This window comes from Salvelinus fontinalis, chromosome 41 (genome assembly GCF_029448725.1).
Source record: "Salvelinus fontinalis isolate EN_2023a chromosome 41, ASM2944872v1, whole genome shotgun sequence".
Classification (NCBI taxonomy): domain Eukaryota; kingdom Metazoa; phylum Chordata; class Actinopteri; order Salmoniformes; family Salmonidae; genus Salvelinus; species Salvelinus fontinalis.
Window position 1 is genome coordinate 2,095,437 of NC_074705.1, and position 20,179 is coordinate 2,115,615.

The 20,179-nt window shown below is 43.8% G+C and overlaps 2 protein-coding genes across 2 annotated transcripts; both read right to left on the reverse strand.

Annotated features, from left to right (window-relative positions):
* Positions 1-111: 111 nt before the first annotated feature.
* Positions 112-12,477, reverse strand: LOC129840307 (acetylcholine receptor subunit alpha). The gene is made up of 6 exons (XM_055908109.1): positions 12,470-12,477; positions 11,837-12,032; positions 10,949-11,186; positions 9,199-9,422; positions 3,545-3,784; positions 112-1,607 (listed from the first exon to the last, which is right to left on the reverse strand). Exons 1-6 carry the CDS (start codon positions 12,475-12,477, stop codon positions 1,476-1,478), a joined length of 1,038 nt encoding a protein of 345 aa, XP_055764084.1. The 3' UTR covers positions 112-1,475.
* A 2,854-nt stretch (positions 12,478-15,331) lies between these two features.
* On the reverse strand, positions 15,332-20,145 carry LOC129840677 (acetylcholine receptor subunit alpha-like). Its single transcript, XM_055908722.1, has 2 exons — positions 18,765-20,145; positions 15,332-16,827 (listed from the first exon to the last, which is right to left on the reverse strand). Exons 1-2 carry the CDS (start codon positions 19,023-19,025, stop codon positions 16,696-16,698), a joined length of 393 nt encoding a protein of 130 aa, XP_055764697.1. The 5' UTR covers positions 19,026-20,145; the 3' UTR covers positions 15,332-16,695.
* Between the last annotated feature and the right edge of the window lie 34 nt (positions 20,146-20,179).

Consider the following 20,179-nt stretch of genomic DNA (forward strand, 5'->3'; position numbering starts at 1 on the left):
ATTTTACTAACCAAAGTTTATGCAGTCCCTGTCAATGTAAAAAAAAGAAGAAAAAAAGACAGTCTTATCTGGAAGTAGATATTATTTTTATTCACTCAATTCTTCCCACATCTAACCAAATCTAAAAATACAACCATGATGACATTTGGCAGAAGGAGGAGAAAAAACCCTAACATCGGACAAGATAAAACCTCGTGTAGTTTCCCAGCAGCCCCTGCACTGTTATCTTTATTGAATAAGCAACAGCCCATCCACAAGACTGGACCACTTCTAAATCAATGTTGAGAAACTCATTCAAACTGAATTTCTGATCGTCAATAAAGATCATGCTACAAGGCCAAGATGCACTACCAGCTGCTTGTGGCCTCCCTCATCCATAGTACCATAATGTAACCTCCCTCATCCGCAGTGCCATAATGTGATCTCCCTCATCCATAGTACCATAATGTGATCTCCCTCATCCATAGTACCATAATGTGACCTCCCTCATCCACAGTACCATAACGTGATCTCCCTCATCCATAGTACCATAATGTGATCTCCCTCATCCACAGTGCCATAATGTGATCTCCCTCATCCATAGTACCATAATGTGATCTCCCTCATCCACAGTACCATAATGTGTCCTCCCTCATCCACAGTACCATAATGTGATCTCCCTCATCCACAGTGCCATAATGTGACCTCCCTCATCCACAGTGCCATAATGTGATCTCCCTCATCCACAGTGCCATAATGTGACCTCCCTCATCCACAGTGCCATAAGAGTACCAGAGTGCTCACAATCAGAGCCGTTATGCAGAGTTTGTTAAACCAATATACTATGCATCCTTCGTTCCACATGAGGAACGATGGAACGCTCAATCAATCGATTGATTGTCATTTCCAGATGACTCGGGGTAGAGGCACAGCAGACAGGTGTTAGAGCGAGCAGGAGAACCAGAGTGTGGCCAGACCAGATGACTCGGGGTAGAGTCACAGCAGACAGGTGTCAGAGCGAGCAGGAGAACCAGAGTGTGGACAGACCAGATGACTCGGGGTAGAGGCACAGCAGACAGGTGTCAGAGCGAGCAGGAGAACCAGAGTGTGGACAGACCAGGTTGACTCGGGGTAGAGGCACAGCAGACAGGTGTCAGAGCGAGCAGGAGAACCAGAGTGTGGACAGACCAGGTTGACTCGGGGTAGAGTCACAGCAGACAGGTGTCAGAGCGAGCAGGAGAACCAGAGTGTGGACAGACCAGATGACTCGGGGTAGAGTCACAGCAGACAGGTGTCAGAGCGAGCAGGGGAACCAGAGTGTGGACAGACCAGATGACTCGGGGTAGAGGCACAGCAGACAGGTGTCAGAGCGAGCAGGAGAACCAGAGTGTGGACAGACCAGATGACTCGGGGTAGAGGCACAGCAGACAGGTGTCAGAGCGAGCAGGAGAACCAGAGTGTGGCCAGACCAGGTTGACTCCAGCTAGGTCTCTCCTTTAGTCCTGCATGCTCAGCTCAATGAGACGTCCAGCAAACACTCCCATGGTGCCGATGATACACACAGCCATGAACACACACAGCAAGATGTGATCCAGGACCATGGCTACAAACTTCCACTCCTCAGCAGCCTGAGAGAGGAGGGAAGAGAGAGGAGGGGGTGAAAGGGGAGGAGAGAGAAAGAGGGAGAGAGAGGAGAGATGAGATAGAGAGGGGTGAGGAGAGAGAGAAAGAGAGAGAGAGAGTGAGAGAGAGGTGATGTGAGGAGAGAGTAGAGAGAGAGTTGAGTCAAAACTGAGTCATTAACATTTTCAAGACAATTCGTTTTTGTATTAGCTCCACAACATTAAAACATGAAAGCTCGAAAAACAAACAGACAGACAGACAGACTCAGACAGACAGACTCAGACACAAAGAAAGACAGACTCAGACACAAAGACAGACAGAATCACCACAAAGACAGACAGACTCAAAGACAGACAGACTCAGACACAAAGACAGACAGGCTCAGATACAAAGACAGACAGACTCAAAGACAGACAGACTCACCACAAAGACAGACAGACTAAAAGACAGACAGGCTCAGACTCAAAGACAGACAGACTCACCACAAAGACAGACAAGCTCAGATACAAAGACAGACAGACTCAAAGACAGACCAGCTCAGACTCAAAGACAGACAGACTCACCACAAAGACAGACAAGCTCAGATACAAAGACAGACAGACTCACCACAAAGACAAACAGACTCAAAGACAGACAGACTCAGACACAAAGACAGACAGTCTCAGATACAAAGACAGACAGGCTCAGACTCAAAGACAGACAGACTCAAAGACTGACAGACTCACCACAAAGACAGGCAGACTCAAAGACAGACAGGCTCAGATACAAAGACAGACAGGCTCACCACAAAGACAGACAGACTCAAAGACAGACATACTCAAAGACAGACAGACTCACCACAAAGACAGACAGACTCAAAGACAGACAGGTTCAGACTCAAAGACAGACAGACTCACCACAAAGACAGACGGACTCAAAGACAGACATACTCAAAGACAGACAGACTCACCACAAAGACAGACAGACTCAGATACAAAGACAGACAGACAGACAGACAGACAGACAGACAGACAGACTCAACTCACCACAAAGACAGACAGACTCAAAGACAGACAGACTCAGATACAAAGACAGACAGACAGACAGACTCAACTCACCACAAAGACAGACAGGCTCAGATACAAAGACAGACAGGCTCAGACTCAAAGACAGACAGACTCAAAGACAGACAGACTCACCACAAAGACAGACAGACTCAAAGACCGACAGGTTCAGACTCAAAGACAGACAGACTCACCACAAAGACAGACAGACTCAAAGACAGACATACTCAAAGACAGACAGACTCACCACAAAGACAGACAGACTCACCACAAAGACAGACAGACTCAGATACAAAGACAGACAGACAGACAGACAGACTCAACTTACCACAAAGACAGACAGACTCAAAGACAGACATACTCAAAGACAGACAGACTCACCACAAAGACAGACAGACTCAGATACAAAGACAGACAGACAGACAGACAGACAGACAGACAGACAGACAGACAGACAGACAGACAGACTCAACTCACCACAAAGACAGACAGACTCAAAGACAGACAGACTCAGATACAAAGACAGACAGACAGACAGACTCAACTCACCACAAAGACAGACAGACTGAAAGACAGACAGGCTCAGATACAAAGACAGACAGGCTCAGACTCAAAGACAGACATACTCAAAGACAGACAGACTCACCACAAAGACAGACAGACTCAAAGACAGACAGGTTCAGACTCAAAGACAGACAGACTCAAAGACAGACATACTCAAAGACAGACAGACTCACCACAAAGACAGACAGACTCACCACAAAGACAGACAGACTCAGATACAAAGACAGACAGACAGACAGACAGACAGACTCAACTTACCACAAAGACAGACAGACTCAAAGACAGACAGACTCAGACATGAGTTCCATAAATGCTTCCTGAGATCTTATTCTTACATTGTTGGACTCTTCGTCAGACTTCATGGTCTCTGCGATGTACTTGACCCCCTCGACGGCGCTGCGGACGTCCGGGTTCTTGGTGATGGGGGACTGGAAGGTGACAGAGGCAGGGGCAGGCTTGCCCGAGATGTCGGAGATGTCAAAGTCAGTCGGGTGGATCCTCTTCTCCTGCCTGTCCCTGGATGGACGGTTCATAGTCGAGAAGAACATGAAATTGGGGATTGTGTCGATGAAAATCTGAAATACAGGAAAATACATTGTAATGAGTAACAAGAAGTCATGTAAAGTAAATCAATTACTGTAAAAACATTGTAACGAAAAACACAAAGTAGTGTACAGTACATAAATTACTGTAAATACATTGTAATGAGTAACACAAAGTACTGTACAGTAAATCAATTACTGTAAATACATTGTAATGAGTAACACAAAGTACTGTACAGTACATCAATTACTGTAAATACATTGTAATGAGTAACACAAAGTTATATACAGTACATCAATTACTGTAAATACATTGTAATGAGTAACACAAAGTTATATACAGTACATCAATTACTATAAATACATTGTAATGAGTAACACAAAGTAATGTAAAGCACATAATACTGTGTTGGGAGACTAACATATTTTTCATGATAATCAAGATCACGGACATCAACCATAAAACCATGAATATGAATAAACTGACCAACCCGACATGCCATTACTCAAATGACTCAGCTAAAGTCAGCAATAGGACAGACAGACAGACTGCTCTTAACTACTTCCTGTCTCTCAAAGCAGATCCCCGCTAGAGAGGCTGCTGAGAGCTGAGGGGTTCTAAATCAGTGGTTCCCAACCAGGGGTACTAGGACCCCTGGGGGTACTTGGCCTTTCCACATATGGTACCTCAGAAGACTCATGAAACCACAGGCTTATTGGTAAAATGCACATGAGGGGGTACTTCAGGGGTACTCCGGGCAGAGCAGAATTCCGTTGGTGGAACAGTAACCCAAAAAGGTTGGGAACCACTGTTTCTAAATGGCCTAAAGCGGAATGTCACTAACACCTGACAAAATACATGACATACTGCATTAGTACCACCAGGTGGCAGTGCAGCCAAGAGAAAACCCCAAAAGCCCAACGGAATACACAGAGAATTTGGGGGGAAGCCTGACAATCCAACGTCACAGCCATCATCACACCAAGGGGTCTGAAAACTAGGACACCACTAGATGTTGTACTGACATCGCTAAATTAGGAATGAGATGTGCTTTTTACTTTGTCCATTGGACCTAGTCTACCTACTTGATTGATTGACTGACTGACTGACTGACTGACTGACTCACTGACTGACTGACTGACTGACTGATTGATTTATTGATTGACTGACTGATTGATTGATTTATTGACTGACTGACTGATTGATTTATTGACTGACTGACTGATTGATTTATTGACTGACTGACTAACTCACTGACTGATTGATTGATTTATTGATTGACTGACTGACTGATTGATTTATTGACTGACTGACTGACTGACTCACTGACTGATTGATTTATTGATTGACTGACTGATTGACTGATTGATTGATTTATTGATTGACTGACTGACTGATTGATTTATTGACTCACTGACTGACTGATTGATTTACTGACTGACTGACTGACTGACTGACTGACTGACTGATTGATTGATTTATTGACAGACTGACTGACGGACTGAATTATTTATTTACTGACTGACTGACTGATTGATTTATTGACTGGCTGACTGACTGACTGATTGATTTATTGACTGACTGACTCACTGACTCACTGACTCACTGACTGACTGATTTATTGACTGACTGACTGACTGACTCACTGACTGATTGATTTATTGACTGACTGACTGACTGATTGAATTATTTATTTACTGACTGCCTGCCTGACTGACTGATTGATTTATTGACTGACTGATTGATTTATTGATTGACTGACTGACTGATTAATTTATAATTTATTGACTGACTCACTGACTGACTGATTGATTGATTTATTGATTGACTGACTGAGTGATTGATTTATTGATTGACTGACTGATTAATTTATTGACTGACTGACTGACTGACTGGCTGACTGACTGACTGATTGACTAATTGATTTTTTGACTGACTGACTGATTGACTGATTGACTGGCTGACTGATTGATTTATTGATCGATCGGTCGGTCGATTGACCTACCTTGATTGACTGACTGATTGATTTATTGGTCGGTCGGTTGATCTACCTTGATTGACTGACTGACTGATTGATTTATTGACTCACTGACTGACTGATTGATTTATTGACTGACTGACTGACTGATTGATTTATTTAATGACTGACTGACTGATTGAATTATTTATTTACTGACTGACTGACTGACTGATTGATTTATTGACTGACTGACTGATTGATTTATTGACTGACTGACTGATTGATTTATTGACTGACTGACTCACTGACTGACTGACTGACTGATTGATTTATTGACTGACTGACTGACTGACTCACTGACTGACTGATTGATTTATTGACTGACTGACTGACTGACTGATTGAATTATTTATTTACTGACTGACGACTGATTGATTTATTGATTGACTGACTGATTAATTTATTGACTGACTGACTGACTGGCTGACTGACTGATTGACTAATTTAATTTATTGACTGACTGACTGATTGACTGATTGACTGACTGACTGACTGACTGGCTGACTGATTGATTTATTGATCGATCGGTCGGTCGGTCGGTTGACCTACCTTGATTGACTGACTCACTGACTGACTGATTAATTTATTTATTGACTGACTGACTGACTGATTTATTGATTGACTGACTGACTGATTTATTGACTGACTGACTGACTGACTGATTGATTTATTGACTGACTGACTGATTGACTGACTCACTGACTGACTGACTGATTTATTATTTGACTGACTGCCTGACTGACTGACTGACTGACTCACTGACTGACTGATTGATTTATTGACTGACTGACTGACTGACTGATTGAATTATTTATTTACTGACTGACTGACTGACTGACTGATTGATTTATTGATCGATTGGTCGGTCGGTTGACCTACCTTGATTGACTGACTCACTGACTGACTGATCGATTTATTGATTGGCTGACTGACTGATTAATTTATTGACTGACTGACTGATTTATTGATTGACTGACTGATTTATTGACTGACTGACTGACTGATTGATTTATTGACTGATTGACTGATTGACTGACTGACTCACTGACTGATTGATTTATTGACTGACTGACTGTCTGACTGATTGAATTATTTATTTACTGACTGACTGACTGATTGATTTATTGACTGACTGATTGATTTATTGACTGACTGACTGACTGACTGACTGACTCACTGACTGACTGACTGACTGACTGATTGATTTATTGACTGACTGACTGACTGACTGACTCGCTGACTGACTGATTGATTTATTGACTGACTGACTGACTGATTGAAAACTTTTATTTACTGACTGACTGACTGACTGATTGATTTATTGATTGACTGACTGATTAATTTATTGACTGACTGACTGACTGGCTGATTGACTAATTTAATTTATTGACTGACTGACTGATTGACTGACTGACTGATTGACTGGCTGACTGGCTGACTGATTTATTTATTGATCGATCGGTCGGTCGGTCGATTGACCTACCTTGATTGACTGACTGATTGATTTATTGATCGATTGGTCGGTCGGTTGACCTACCTTGATTGACTGACTCACTGACTGACTGATTGATTTATTGATTGTCTGACTGACAGATTAATTTATTGACTGACTGACTGACTGATTTATTGATTGACTGACTGACTGACTGATTTATTGACTGACTGACTGATTGATTTATTGACTGACTGACTGATTGACTGACTCACTGACTGACTGATTTATTATTTGACTGACTGACTGACTGACTGACTGACTGACTGACTCACTGACTGACTGATTGATTTATTGACTGACTGACTGACTGATTGAATTATTTATTTACTGACTGACTGACTGACTGATTGATTTATTGACTGACTGATTGATTTATTGATTGACTGACTGATTAATTTATTGACTGACTGACTGGCTGACTGACTGATTGACTAATTTAATTTATTGACTGACTGACTGATTGACTGACTGACTGATTGACTGACTGACTGGCTGACTGATTGATTTATTGATCGATCGGTCGGTCGATTGACCTACCTTGATTGACTGACTGATTGATTTATTGATCAATTGGTCGGTCGGTTGACCTACCTTGATTGACTGACTCACTGACTGACTGATTTATTTATTGATTGGCTGACTGACTGATTAATCTATTGACTGACTGACTGACTGATTTATTGATTGACTGACTGATTTATTGACTGACTGACTGACTGATTGATTTATTGACTGATTGACTGATTGATTTATTGACTGACTGACTGACTGACTGACTGATTTATTGACTGACTGACTGATTGATTTATTGACTGACTGACTGACTGACTGATTGACTGACTGACTGACTGATTTATTGACTGACTGACTGATTGATTTATTGACTGATTGACTGATTGATTTATTGACTGACTGACTGATTGATTGATTGACTGACTGATTGATTTATTGACTGACTGACTGACTGATTGATTGATTGATTGATTTATTGACTGACTGACTGATTGATTGACTGACTGACTGACTGACTGATTCATTGACTGACTGTCTGACTGACTGCTTGATTTATCGATTGATCGGTCGATCGGTCGGTCGGTTGACCTACCTTGATTGACTGACTGATTGATTTATTGATCGATCGGTCGGTCGGTTGACCTACCTTGATTGACTGATTGATTGATTTATTGATCGGTCGGTCGGTCGGTTGACCTACCTTGATTGACTGACTGATTGATTGATTGACTGATTTATTGACTGACTGACTGATTGATTTATTGATCGGTCGGTCGGTCGGTTGACCTACCTTGATTGACTGACTGATTGATTTATTGATCGGTCGGTCGGTCGGTTGACCTACCTTGATTGACTGATTGATTGATTTATTGATCGGTCGGTCGGTCGGTTGACCTACCTTGATTGACTGACTGATTGATTGATTGACTGATTTATTGACTGACTGACTGATTGATTTATTGATCGATCGGTCAGTCGGTCGGTTGACCTACCTTGATTGACTGATTGATTGATTTATTGATCGGTCGGTCGGTCGGTTGACCTACCTTGATTGACTGATTGATTGATTTATTGATCGATCGGTCAGTCGGTCGGTCGGTTGACCTACCTTGATTGACTGACTGATTGATTGATTGACTGATTTATTGACTGACTGACTGATTGATTTATTGATCGATCGGTCAGTCGGTCGGTTGACCTACCTTGATTGACTGATTGATTGATTTATTGATCGGTCGGTCGGTCGGTTGACCTACCTTGATTGACTGATTGATTGATTTATTGATCGGTCGGTCGGTCTGTTGACCTACCTTGATTGACTGACTGATTGATTTATTGATCGGTCGGTCGGTCGGTTGACCTACCTTGATTGACTGACTGATTGATTTATTGATCGGTCGGTCGGTCTGTTGACCTACCTTGCGGACCCACTGGGGCATTGTGTGTGTACTGGGAGAGCGGTGGTGTGTGTTGATGACGATGACGGTGATGACGATGGAAGCTATGACGAAGACCATGGTGAAGAGCATGTACTTCCCAATGAGAGGCACCGCACTGGAGGTGGAGGGGATGAGCTCCACGATGACCAGCAGAAACACAGTGAGAGACAGCAGGACAGAGATAGACAGGGTCATCTTCTCACCTATATGGAACAGAGACACTGGAGTCAACAACAACAACATCAACAACATCATCAACAACAACAACAACATCATCAACAACATCAACAACATTAACATTAACAACAAGACCACAGTCGGAGACAGCAGGACAGATAGACAGGGTCATCTTCTCACCTGTATGGAGACACTGAGTCCAACAACATCAACAACAACATCAACAACATCAACATCAACATCAACAACATTAACATTAACAACAACATCAACAACATCAACAAGACCACAGTCGGAGACAGCAGGACAGATAGACAGGGTCATCTTACATACAGAGACATTGTTAGAAGAGTCAAACACAACAATACACTGCAGCAATACTACTCTAAAACCATTGACATATTTAATCTATTCCAACAGCTGGTAACACTCTCAGGACTATTTATTGAGAAACTGTTACTGCCTTTCTGAAAACGTTCAACAGACCCAAGAGCAATTGATTCACGGCTTGTGGGGATTGTTGTTTAAAATGTATTGTACTGTACGTGAGTGAGCCAAAACAAGACACATTTCCATTATATGTAAATGTGGGGAAATTTGTGAATTTGAATTTTCAGCAGGTCTACCAGAGTCAGTCAGGAGGTAGAAGACCAGTCTAGTCAGGATGGAGGGACAGCAGGCCTACCAGAGTCAGTGGGGAGGTAGAAGACCAGTCCAGTCAGGAAGGAGAACAGCAGGTCTACCAGAGTCAGTGGGGAGGTAGAAGACCAGTCCAGTCAGGATGGAGGGACAGCAGGCCTACCAGAGTCAGTGAGGAGGTAGAAGACCAGCCCAGTCAGGAAGGAGAACAGCATGCCTACCAGAGTCAGTGGGGAGGTAGAAGACCAGTCTAGTCAGGAAGGAGAACAGCATGCCTACCAGAGTCAGTGGGAAGGTAGAAGACCAGTCTAGTCAGGAAGGAGAACAGCAGGCCTACCAGAGTCAGTGGGGAGGTAGAAGACCAGTCCAGTCAGAAAGGAGAACAGCATGACTACCAGAGTCAGTGGGAAGGTAGAAGACCAGTCTAGTCAGGAAGGAGAACAGCAGGCCTACCAGAGTCAGTGGGGAGGTAGAAGACCAGTCCAGTCAGGATGGAGGGACAGCAGGCCTACCAGAGTCAGTGGGAAGGTAGAAGACCAGTCTAGTCAGGAAGGAGAACAGCAGGCCTACCAGAGTCAGTGGGGAGGTAGAAGACCAGTCTAGTCAGGAAGGAGAACAGCAGGCCTACCAGAGTCAGTGGGGAGGTAGAAGACCAGTCTAGTCAGGAAGGAGAACAGCCGGCCTACCAGAGTCAGTCAGGAGGTAGAAGACCAGTCTAGTCAGGAAGGAGAACAGCAGGTCTACCAGAGTCAGTGGGGAGGTAGAAGTCCAGTCAGGAAGGAGAACAGCAGGTCTACCAGAGTCAGTCAGGAGGTAGAAGACCAGTCCAGTCAGGAAGGAGAACAGCAGGCCTACCAGAGTCAGTGGGGAGGTAGAAGACCAGTCTAATCAGGAAGGAGAACAGCCGGCCTACCAGAGTCAGTGGGGAGGTAGAAGACCAGTCCAGTCAGAAAGGAGAACAGCATGCAGGGGATGATGACGTTGACGATAAAGTAGAGAGGCAGCCTCAGCATCAGGAAGTGGTAGGTGATATCCAGGTAGGGCGTGTCAGGGCAGCAGGCATAGTACACCCAGTGCTTCCAGCTCCTATAGTCCTGCATCACCCACTCACCACTCTCCATGAAGTTACTCAGGTCAGGCCGGTCGTTGTCCTAGAGGGGGGACAGGGGACGGGTACAGGGCTAGGGTCAATACTTTACTGGTTAAATTAAGATAAGATATACTTTATTAGTCCATATGGGATGACAATATCTTTTTTCCATCCCCTCCAATATACAAAAATACACATTATGTTGGAGAGGCTGGTTTAAACTATGTGGGAGCATACAACAGGGTGCGGCTATTTCTACTCCTTTTCATGGGATTGTTACAATTTCTACTCCTTTTCATGGGATTGTTACTATTCATGCTCCTTTTCATGGGATTGTTACTATTCATGCTCCTTTTCATGGGATTGTTACTATTCATGCTCCTTTTCATGGGATTGTTTCTATTCATGCTCCTTTTCATGGGATTGTTTCTATTCATGCTCCTTTTCATGGGATTGTTACTATTCATGCTCCTTTTCATGGGATTGTTACTATTCATGCTCCTTTTCATGGGATTGTTTCTATTCATGCTCCTTTTCATGGGATTGTTTCTATTCATGCTCCTTTTCATGGGATTGTTTCTATTCATGCTCCTTTTCATGGGATTGTTACTATTCATTCTCCTTTTCATGGGATTGTTTCTATTTTGCACCTCGGACCTGGAACATTTTCAGATGTGCTTTTTGGATATTTGTGCTTTTCAAACTTCTTACCGGGTTGACCACTACCAGGTTGCCGTCGTAGGTCCATGTCCCCAGCTTCATACTGCAGTTCTGCAGGTCGAAGGGGAAGTGAAGCACAATGATCTCACAGTAGCTCTTAAAGATGGCCGGAGGGTTCCAGGTGATCAGACCTGTGTGCTCCAGCAGCACCTTGGTCTCATGGACGATTGCAAAGTCTCCATCTGCACTGCAGGAAGTGGAGAGGTTTGACTCATTAGCATCGGAGTCAATGGATTCCTATGGGCTCTTGCGTTAGCCTGCTAAGCTAACCAAAGTCTCCATCTGCACTGCAGGGATAAATTGACAAATGTGGTGGAAATTCAGTACTGAGAGAGACTTGGTCATTTCTTCAAACGATCATCTTTATTTAATATTGATTAATTATCGCAATAATGAAACCGTCAGCCCAACAGTCTTGACTGTCTTGACTTCCCTTTACAGACAATGCACAGTTTATATAGTTAATATCCAGAATACTTTGTTCCACCCCTCCCATATAGATTGGGGGCACCATAAGCCACTTTGGGTTCATCCTCTGGTCATCTGCTGTCTCCCAGATGCCAGGATCATTAGAAATACTGAGGCCTTTGTTCTATTCCTCCAGGCCATCTCTCTCTCAGTTACAACCACATCATGTCCATGGAATACATCTCTATCTCAGTTACAACCACCCCACATCATGTCCATGGAATACATCTCTATCTCAGTTACAACCACATCATGTCCATGGAATACATCTCTATCTCAGTTACAACCACCCCACATCATGTCCATGGAATACATCTCTATCTCAGTTACAACCAGCCCACATCATGTCCATGGAATACATCTCTATCTCAGTTACAACCACCCCACATCATGTCCATGGAATACATCTCTATCTCAGTTACAACCAGCCCACATCATGTCCATGGAATACATCTCTCTCTCAGTTACAACCATATCATGTCCATGGAATACATCTCTATCTCAGTTACAACCACCCCACATCATGTCCATGGAATACATCTCTATCTCAGTTACAACCAGCCCACATCATGTCCATGGAATACATCTCTATCTCAGTTACAACCACCCCACATCATGTCCATGGAATACATCTCTATCTCAGTTACAACCACATCATGTCCATGGAATACATCTCTCTCTCAGTTACAACCACCCCACATAATGTCCATGGAATACATCTCTATCTCAGTTACAACCACATCATGTCCATGGAATACATCTCTATCTCAGTTACAACCACCCCACATGATGTCCATGGAATACATCTCTATCTCAGTTACAACCACATCATGTCCATGGAATACATCTCTATCTCAGTTACAACCACCCCACATCATGTCCATGGAATACATCTCTATCTCAGTTACAACCAGCCCACATCATGTCCATGGAATACATCTCTATCTCAGTTACAACCACCCCACATCATGTCCATGGAATACATCTCTATCTCAGTTACAACCAGCCCACATCATGTCCATGGAATACATCTCTATCTCAGTTACAACCAGCCCACATCATGTCCATGGAATACATCTCTATCTCAGTTACAACCAGCCCACATCATGTCCATGGAATACATCTCTATCTCAGTTACAACCACCCCACATCATGTGAAAGGTGGTGCCCTGTGGGCCTGGTGAAAGGTAGTGTACCGTGGGCCTGGTGAAAGGTAGTGTACCATGGGCCTCCCTAGTGGAGCAGTGGTCTAAGGCAGTGCTAGCTGTGCCACTAGAGATTCTGGGTTCGAGTCCAGGCTCTATCGCAGTCGGCCGCGACTGGGAGACTCATGGGGCGGCGCACAATTGGCCCAGCGTCGTCTGGGAGGGTTTGGCCGGCAGGGATGTCCTTGTCCCATCGCGCACTAGCAACTCCTGTGGCGGGCCGGGAGCAGTGCACGGTGACACAGTCGCCAGTCAAGAGGCAGTGCAGCTTGGCTGGGTTGTGTTTCAGAGGACTCTCGGCCTTCACCTCTCCTGAGTCTGTACGGGAGTTGCAGCGATGAGACAAGACTGTAACTACCAATTGAATACAACGAAATCGGGGGGAAAAAGGGGTAAAATTTCAAAAATGTTATAAAAAATAAATATTGGAGAGAAAAAAAAGAAAGAAAAAAGTTTGTGCACTATATTGGGAATATATTGGCCATTTTATATTGGGCCGTTTGTTTGTACTATGTATGTCTGCGTGTCAATGAGGTAATGCCTCAGATGACATTTCAGAGCTGTGGGAAAGTCTACATTCCTTGACAACAGTGACTCCATAAAAAGTCAAAAAGCTGTCTGTGATGTGAATCGTAAAGCACTAACCATGCAGGGCCAAACACTGCAGTGTATGTTTGGTACAGAATAAACAGATATTGGTTTACTGCACCCTACGGTAGTGTGTGTGTGTATATATGTATGCGTGTGTGTGTATATACATGAGCTATACTGACTGACTGTGTGAGCTGCATAAAATCCACGAGCACAGGTTACATAATGAAAGCTACTGTATAGCAATAACTCAATGACTTTAAAACTCAGATGAGGCTTTTTTACTCATCATGGAAGTATCCATGCCAACGCAGACTACATAACCACCAAGCAGAGAATAACGCATGTCATCTGATACAACTCAAAACAAATGGAATAGAAAAATAAAAACATATATCATAACATAACGCTATCATGTTTCCATTTGTCCTCAAAACATGTTTTATAAGCAGGGTGTCGCAACAGATATGACCACTCAACGTGTTGCTGCTGCCACCCCATCCATTGCAAACATGTTTTGAAATTCAGTTATTTGCGTAAATATAATTGAGAATCCTAAAACTTTGAAAAATCGATCTAGTACTCAAGTTCAACATAACATAAACATCGACTTACTTCTGGAGACAGTATGAGCCACTCCTTCACCGTAAACACAACTTTAGCTCACGATTTCCGCTTCATCGGGATTTCCACATTGTACCCGGAACTTTTAAATAATATGCATACAATCAAGAGTGCAATTTGATGTTTTATCAATCTGCCATCCTTCAATAAGTTATGTTTCTGTCCAAATCTTCGAGCGTTGTATTTGTCATGTCGCTCGAAAGACTGTTTTCGTAAAACCGACAGGGAGAATTTAACGCTTCTCTCTCTCCAATCCGGGGTCTTTGCGGTGATGCAATATTTCCAGATGTGCAACTTGTCCAAGTTTGAACAGTTGGTGCTGTGTATAAAGACGTTTACTGATGAGAGGAGAACAGAACAGAGTCGTGTTGACTATTGGAAAATCTCAAATAATAAGGTAAAATAAGGTAATTTAATAATTTATTCAACAGAAAGAGGACCCAGCGCACAGTTTATCTTCTTAATGGAGCAAATGACATGCACAATTATTTTACTAACCAAAGTTTATGCAGTCCCTGTCAATGTAAAAAAAAGAAGAAAAAAAGACAGTCTTATCTGGAAGTAGATATTATTTTTATTCACTCAATTCTTCCCACATCTAACCAAATCTAAAAATACAACCATGATGACATTTGGCAGAAGGAGGAGAAAAAACCCTAACATCGGACAAGATAAAACCTCGTGTAGTTTCCCAGCAGCCCCTGCACTGTTATCTTTATTGAATAAGCAACAGCCCATCCACAAGACTGGACCACTTCTAAATCAATGTTGAGAAACTCATTCAAACTGAATTTCTGATCGTCAATAAAGATCATGCTACAAGGCCAAGATGCACTACCAGCTGCTTGTGGCCTCCCTCATCCATAGTACCATAATGTAACCTCCCTCATCCGCAGTGCCATAATGTGATCTCCCTCATCCATAGTACCATAATGTGATCTCCCTCATCCATAGTACCATAATGTGACCTCCCTCATCCACAGTACCATAACGTGATCTCCCTCATCCATAGTACCATAATGTGATCTCCCTCATCCACAGTGCCATAATGTGATCTCCCTCATCCATAGTACCATAATGTGATCTCCCTCATCCACAGTACCATAATGTGTCCTCCCTCATCCACAGTACCATAATGTGATCTCCCTCATCCACAGTGCCATAATGTGACCTCCCTCATCCACAGTGCCATAATGTGATCTCCCTCATCCACAGTGCCATAATGTGACCTCCCTCATCCACAGTGCCATAAGAGTACCAGAGTGCTCACAATCAGAGCCGTTATGCAGAGTTTGTTAAACCAATATACTATGCATCCTTCGTTCCACATGAGGAACGATGGAACGCTCAATCAATCGATTGATTGTCATTTCCAGATGACTCGGGGTAGAGGCACAGCAGACAGGTGTTAGAGCGAGCAGGAGAACCAGAGTGTGGCCAGACCAGATGACTCGGGGTAGAGTCACAGCAGACAGGTGTCAGAGCGAGCAGGAGAACCAGAGTGTGGACAGACCAGATGACTCGGGGTAGAGGCACAGCAGACAGGTGTCAGAGCGAGCAGGAGAACCAGAGTGTGGACAGACCAGGTTGACTCGGGGTAGAGGCACAGCAGACAGGTGTCAGAGCGAGCAGGAGAACCAGAGTGTGGACAGACCAGGTTGACTCGGGGTAGAGTCACAGCAGACAGGTGTCAGAGCGAGCAGGAGAACCAGAGTGTGGACAGACCAGATGACTCGGGGTAGAGTCACAGCAGACAGGTGTCAGAGCGAGCAGGGGAACCAGAGTGTGGACAGACCAGATGACTCGGGGTAGAGGCACAGCAGACAGGTGTCAGAGCGAGCAGGAGAACCAGAGTGTGGACAGACCAGATGACTCGGGGTAGAGGCACAGCAGACAGGTGTCAGAGCGAGCAGGAGAACCAGAGTGTGGCCAGACCAGGTTGACTCCAGCTAGGTCTCTCCTTTAGTCCTGCATGCTCAGCTCAATGAGACGTCCAGCAAACACTCCCATGGTGCCGATGATACACACAGCCATGAACACACACAGCAAGATGTGATCCAGGACCATGGCTACAAACTTCCACTCCTCAGCAGCCTGAGAGAGGAGGGAAGAGAGAGGAGGGGGTGAAAGGGGAGGAGAGAGAAAGAGGGAGAGAGAGGAGAGATGAGATAGAGAGGGGTGAGGAGAGAGAGAAAGAGAGAGAGAGAGTGAGAGAGAGGTGATGTGAGGAGAGAGTAGAGAGAGAGTTGAGTCAAAACTGAGTCATTAACATTTTCAAGACAATTCGTTTTTGTATTAGCTCCACAACATTAAAACATGAAAGCTCGAAAAACAAACAGACAGACAGACAGACTCAGACAGACAGACTCAGACACAAAGAAAGACAGACTCAGACACAAAGACAGACAGAATCACCACAAAGACAGACAGACTCAAAGACAGACAGACTCAGACACAAAGACAGACAGGCTCAGATACAAAGACAGACAGACTCAAAGACAGACAGACTCACCACAAAGACAGACAGACTAAAAGACAGACAGGCTCAGACTCAAAGACAGACAGACTCACCACAAAGACAGACAAGCTCAGATACAAAGACAGACAGACTCAAAGACAGACCAGCTCAGACTCAAAGACAGACAGACTCACCACAAAGACAGACAAGCTCAGATACAAAGACAGACAGACTCACCACAAAGACAAACAGACTCAAAGACAGACAGACTCAGACACAAAGACAGACAGTCTCAGATACAAAGACAGACAGGCTCAGACTCAAAGACAGACAGACTCAAAGACTGACAGACTCACCACAAAGACAGGCAGACTCAAAGACAGACAGGCTCAGATACAAAGACAGACAGGCTCACCACAAAGACAGACAGACTCAAAGACAGACATACTCAAAGACAGACAGACTCACCACAAAGACAGACAGACTCAAAGACAGACAGGTTCAGACTCAAAGACAGACAGACTCACCACAAAGACAGACGGACTCAAAGACAGACATACTCAAAGACAGACAGACTCACCACAAAGACAGACAGACTCAGATACAAAGACAGACAGACAGACAGACAGACAGACAGACAGACAGACTCAACTCACCACAAAGACAGACAGACTCAAAGACAGACAGACTCAGATACAAAGACAGACAGACAGACAGACTCAACTCACCACAAAGACAGACAGGCTCAGATACAAAGACAGACAGGCTCAGACTCAAAGACAGACAGACTCAAAGACAGACAGACTCACCACAAAGACAGACAGACTCAAAGACCGACAGGTTCAGACTCAAAGACAGACAGACTCACCACAAAGACAGACAGACTCAAAGACAGACATACTCAAAGACAGACAGACTCACCACAAAGACAGACAGACTCACCACAAAGACAGACAGACTCAGATACAAAGACAGACAGACAGACAGACAGACTCAACTTACCACAAAGACAGACAGACTCAAAGACAGACATACTCAAAGACAGACAGACTCACCACAAAGACAGACAGACTCAGATACAAAGACAGACAGACAGACAGACAGACAGACAGACAGACAGACAGACAGACAGACAGACAGACTCAACTCACCACAAAGACAGACAGACTCAAAGACAGACAGACTCAGATACAAAGACAGACAGACAGACAGACTCAACTCACCACAAAGACAGACAGACTGAAAGACAGACAGGCTCAGATACAAAGACAGACAGGCTCAGACTCAAAGACAGACATACTCAAAGACAGACAGACTCACCACAAAGACAGACAGACTCAAAGACAGACAGGTTCAGACTCAAAGACAGACAGACTCAAAGACAGACATACTCAAAGACAGACAGACTCACCACAAAGACAGACAGACTCACCACAAAGACAGACAGACTCAGATACAAAGACAGACAGACAGACAGACAGACAGACTCAACTTACCACAAAGACAGACAGACTCAAAGACAGACAGACTCAGACATGAGTTCCATAAATGCTTCCTGAGATCTTATTCTTACATTGTTGGACTCTTCGTCAGACTTCATGGTCTCTGCGATGTACTTGACCCCCTCGACGGCGCTGCGGACGTCCGGGTTCTTGGTGATGGGGGACTGGAAGGTGACAGAGGCAGGGGCAGGCTTGCCCGAGATGTCGGAGATGTCAAAGTCAGTCGGGTGGATCCTCTTCTCCTGCCTGTCCCTGGATGGACGGTTCATAGTCGAGAAGAACATGAAATTGGGGATTGTGTCGATGAAAATCTGAAATACAGGAAAATACATTGTAATGAGTAACAAGAAGTCATGTAAAGTAAATCAATTACTGTAAAAACATTGTAACGAAAAACACAAAGTAGTGTACAGTACATAAATTACTGTAAATACATTGTAATGAGTAACACAAAGTACTGTACAGTAAATCAATTACTGTAAATACATTGTAATGAGTAACACAAAGTACTGTACAGTACATCAATTACTGTAAATACATTGTAATGAGTAACACAAAGTTATATACAGTACATCAATTACTGTAAATACATTGTAATGAGTAACACAAAGTTATATACAGTACATCAATTACTATAAATACATTGTAATGAGTAACACAAAGTAATGTAAAGCACATAATACTGTGTTGGGAGACTAACATATTTTTCATGATAATCAAGATCACGGACATCAACCATAAAACCATGAATATGAATAAACTGACCAACCCGACATGCCATTACTCAAATGACTCAGCTAAAGTCAGCAATAGGACAGACAGACAGACTGCTCTTAACTACTTCCTGTCTCTCAAAGCAGATCCCCGCTAGAGAGGCTGCTGAGAGCTGAGGGGTTCTAAATCAGTGGTTCCCAACCAGGGGTACTAGGACCCCTGGGGGTACTTGGCCTTTCCACATATGGTACCTCAGAAGACTCATGAAACCACAGGCTTATTGGTAAAATGCACATGAGGGGGTACTTCAGGGGTACTCCGGGCAGAGCAGAATTCCGTTGGTGGAACAGTAACCCAAAAAGGTTGGGAACCACTGTTTCTAAATGGCCTAAAGCGGAATGTCACTAACACCTGACAAAATACATGACATACTGCATTAGTACCACCAGGTGGCAGTGCAGCCAAGAGAAAACCCCAAAAGCCCAACGGAATACACAGAGAATTTGGGGGGAAGCCTGACAATCCAACGTCACAGCCATCATCACACCAAGGGGTCTGAAAACTAGGACACCACTAGATGTTGTACTGACATCGCTAAATTAGGAATGAGATGTGCTTTTTACTTTGTCCATTGGACCTAGTCTACCTACTTGATTGATTGACTGACTGACTGACTGACTGACTGACTCACTGACTGACTGACTGACTGACTGATTGATTTATTGATTGACTGACTGATTGATTGATTTATTGACTGACTGACTGATTGATT

What these genes read in the sequence shown, in the direction of transcription:
- LOC129840307 (XM_055908109.1), bottom strand. An exon ending in ACCTGGTAGTGGTCAACCCG is followed by an intron (nt 11,187 to 11,836) that starts GTAAGAAGTTTG and finishes TCCCCCCTCTAG; the next exon opens with GACAACGACCGGCCTGACCT. An exon ending in TGCCCCAGTGGGTCCGCAAG is followed by an intron (nt 3,785 to 9,198) that starts GTAGGTCAACAG and finishes CCTGTATTTCAG; the next exon opens with ATTTTCATCGACACAATCCC.
- LOC129840677 (XM_055908722.1), bottom strand. Translation starts at nt 19,025, where the DNA reads ATGTATTTTCCTGTATTTCAGATTTTCATCGACACAATCCCCAATTTC. An exon ending in CTGACGAAGAGTCCAACAAT is followed by an intron (nt 16,828 to 18,764) that starts GTAAGAATAAGA and finishes CTCCTCTCTCAG; the next exon opens with GCTGCTGAGGAGTGGAAGTT.